At 41.7% G+C, this 3,921-nt stretch overlaps 1 protein-coding gene across 1 annotated transcript in view; it reads left to right on the forward strand.

Moving 5' to 3' along the window:
• The window catches only part of LOC101856268 (carbohydrate sulfotransferase 5), a gene marked incomplete in the record, with an annotated part of 27,736 nt that extends 24,130 nt beyond the window's left edge, over nt 1-3,606 (forward strand). Inside the window, 1 exon segment of the mRNA XM_005099955.3 lies at nt 2,784-3,606. Coding sequence (XP_005100012.2) covers nt 2,784-3,297 — 514 coding nt within the window.
• Nucleotides 3,607-3,921: the final 315 nt, after the last annotated feature.

The following is a 3,921-nucleotide window of genomic DNA, read 5'->3' on the forward strand; positions in this document are numbered from 1 at the left end:
GAAGAAGAAGAAGAAGAAGAAGAAGAAGAAGAAGAAGAAGAAGAAGAAGAAGAGAAGAAGAAGAAGAAAAAGAAGAAGAAAAAGAAAAGGAAGAAGAAGAAGAAGAAGAAGAAGAAGGAGAAGAAGAACATATGTGGAGTTTCCCTTAATGCCTCATTCGAATCTGTAACTCTTTCTTTCTTTTTTTTTTTTTTACTGTTTTCTTTGGGCCAAACGTTTTGCTTTCGGAAAGATCCTTTCATGCCTATTCCAGGGCTTAGTTTATTTAGTACGAACTATCAAGAGAATAAAGAGGGAGCATTCTTTTTTATCTGGTTATTTGCTTTAACAAGCAACGTGTTTCCATGGACGACTTCTTGTACGAAAAAAAATCTTTTAAAGCCACGCATTTTCAGAGCCACGCACTTTTTTAACGATATCAGTAAAATGGGATTGCCAATTCCATTCAGCAGTTACAGTCCCCTTGACAAAACTACTCTGTACAGCCCCCGTCCAAACCCAAGCGTCTTTCTCAAGACGTTATGCGACTTCTAGATCACTTCTAAGCTAAAACCAAAAACATAAACCAAATAGAAAGGCACTGCCAAGAAAGAGGAAGGGAGAATGTGTTACAAGCAAATGTACGCAGGTGGACAAGTCTCACAACTTCAACGTTTATCCTGAATGAGCAAGAAAATGCTGCCCGCACATTTTAAAAATCGTCACCGCACATTTTAAAAATCGTCACTGTCCTTTATATATGTTTTTACACATGAAAAGCCAAATTCGTCCAATATATTTATAATCTAATTGATTCTGGTCCAAGCCCAATAAAATGGAGAGGGTACTTAAAATGAAACTGTTGGATGGCATTTGTTGGTAATCGGCAAAGTAATTATAACCATATTCATCGTCAAAAAGTGCACGGCTCTGATGGTGCGCAGCTTTAATAGTTGTTTTGTTGTTGTTGTTTTTTTTGGGGGGTGCTATTTCAAAAGTATGCGGCTGTAATGTTCTCGAGTGAAATAGTTTCATATCGAATGATCCTGCCCCCCCCCCCTGGATATCACTTTGAAACGGAAAGCAATGTGTGTGTGTGGGGGGGGGGGGGGTTGTGTGTGTGTTTGTGTGTTTGTTCCTTTTTTGTTTGTTTGTTTTCTTGGGGGGAGGGGGGGTTATCTCTCAGCGGGAGCCACGACAGCGAAACAGCGAACATAATATCTGAGCTGACCTCTAAGTTCTTCATTTAAGTCGTCTTGCTCTTTCACTGCGTGATCTATGAGGAATTTTCTGTCTTTCGATTGATAATTATGTATCTATTTGTGTGTGTTTCTCTGTCTCTCTGTATGTCTTTCTGTCTTTCTGTCCGTCCGCATGTCTCTCCCTCCCTATCCCCTTCTACATCTGTCTGCCTGTCTGTCTGTGTGCATTGTGTGTTTGTGTGTGTGTGTGTGTTTGTTTTTCTATTTGTATGAGCAATGAAACTACAAGTAACTGGTCATTTTAGAAATCTAAACTAGATTAGAGCCACATAATAATAACACTCATTGAAATAAATACCCTATAACACATCTCTTATGTTGAGGTTTTGATTGCAATTTCTCAGCTGTAAACTGAATAATATGACTTCATGCTCAAGTCCATAGCTCAAGTTGTTTACCTCAGTTGCACGGACTGCATGAGCTAACCGTTTACAGTTTCTAGCTATTGGCATGACAATTTGTTTTATTAAATAATACTTGACCCTCCCCCCCCCCCCCACCCCCTTTCCCCGTGCCCCTTGAGAAAAATGATGCTACAAAATTGTGTACTATGAAAGATTCAAGGAACTTATTGCTACCTTAGAATTACAAAGTTTTATCTGAATTTTGTATTCTGGCCGTTTTGAGTTACCACAGGGCCTATTACATGTGCAGGCCGACCGGACAGGTTTCTGGGCCGTAACGTGTAATAAGAAACGCGGCTCAAACCGTTGGCGAACATCCGGTGAATGGCCGGCCGGCCGGATGAAAAAACCCACAGCCGCTGCTTGTGAATTTGACGTCCGGCCATCCGGCCTTTGAAGTTTGCTGCGCCGGGGACAACTGAACAAATTTCCAAATTTTTAGAAAATTACGTCGTAGATAAAAACAAAATAATCTCAGATGCAGAAACGGCGTATCAAAATTGGGTTATGGCTCGCGAGTGACTCGTTTCGTTTTGTTTTTCAGGATTTTCCATTCCAGCACATTTTTATGTTTTGCGCGCCATGATGCACACACGTGTGTGAAGTTTCCCCCAGACAAGGCCTAGTGTGTAGAATATGTTGCTCGCGAGGTGCACACACGTGTGTGAAGTTTCCCCCAGACTAGGCCTAGTGTGTAGAATATGTTGCTCGCGAGGTGCACACACGTGTGTGAAGTTTCCCCCAGACAAGGCCTAGTGTGTAGAATATGTTGCTCACAAGGTGCGGCCGCCTTCAGGTCGATTGTGGAGTTCTATAATAATAAACCAAGTTTCCTCGATTTCGTCTGGCCGTACGGCTTGTCTACTGTCAAAATCCTGTCCGGTAGGCCTGTACATGTCATAGGCCCATAGGACCATGAGGTCCGAAACCAAATGTGTGTCAAGATATTCGAAGAACTGCATTTTTTTTAAAAACGTGTTTATTGTAAAACTCAAAATTTGACGTCAAATTTCTCAAAACTAGGTACTGAGCAGATAGGCCGTGGTAATTCTAAGGTAACGTAATATCAAAATTGTCCTGAGACTTTTCACTGAATTAGAACCTACTGCAATTGATTGATCCAAACTTGTTATTTCAGAGACCCGCGGGCTGTCCTCTACTCCCAGTCCAAGGCTTTCGGCAACTTCAATATCGACAACGGGACAGCTCAGATCGCGGAGAGTCATTGCAACAAACTGAGGAGGGACATTGCGGCCTTCAAGCTACTCAGTGACAAGTACCCGGGTCGGATGAAGGCGTTCAGGTACGAAGACGGCGCCTTGAATCCAATGGATTACGCAGAGAGTCTGTTCAATTTCACTCAACTGGAGTTCAACGAAATGTCCAAAACATTCGTGCAGAAAATTACTTCTGGTTACGCCAACAACGAAAAATCCAATGCACCATTTGGTTTTATGAAAAAAGACTCCACGGCTACCATGAACAAATGGAGACACTCAGCGTTGATGACCACGGTCACGGCTATTGATCGGAAGTGTGCAGATGTCTATGCGGAGCTGGGTTACAAGACGATTCATTCCGAGTCAGAACTACGCTCCAGCAGTTCTCTCACAACCGTTCTAAAATCTGGAGGAATTTTCACAGACTTATAGGATAATGATGCCTCGTGACTAAGAACGCAGTTCACACATACAAACACAAACACAAACGCACACACACACACACACACACACACACACACACACACACACACACACACACATACACACGCATACACACACACGCACACACACACACACAAATACTCACAAACGAATACATAAACACACAGACAGACAAACAAACAGACATACTTTTAAAATGTTATGAACGAGGCTATCCAATGAACAGAATTTGCAAGAAAACCCTGTACAACGCTATTAAGCAATAAGAAATTCTTCCAAAACAGATCGAAAAAAAAATTCCACCGTGCTGTTCTGTGAACCTTCTCACCCAGGCAAGGATATCATTTGAAATGTCTCATCGAATTAACGTACTTTTCTGTCAAATTGTATTCAAGTTTTCAAGGAGCATCGTTTCTAACTAGTAAATACACTGGGAAATTAGACAAGGCCCTTCACGCAGTAGTTCAGGTTTTCGTTGAACGTATTAAGATATACTTTAAAGGGTGTTCGAGAAGTAAGGTGAAAATGCCCCAGGAAAAGCAGTAATATTCACCTAACTTAAATGAAGCCCACATATTGAGTAATAACGCCATACAGCCCCTACGCTCGTAT

This window comes from Aplysia californica, unplaced genomic scaffold (genome assembly GCF_000002075.1).
Source record: "Aplysia californica isolate F4 #8 unplaced genomic scaffold, AplCal3.0 scaffold00231, whole genome shotgun sequence".
NCBI classification, from domain to species: Eukaryota; Metazoa; Mollusca; class Gastropoda; order Aplysiida; family Aplysiidae; genus Aplysia; species Aplysia californica.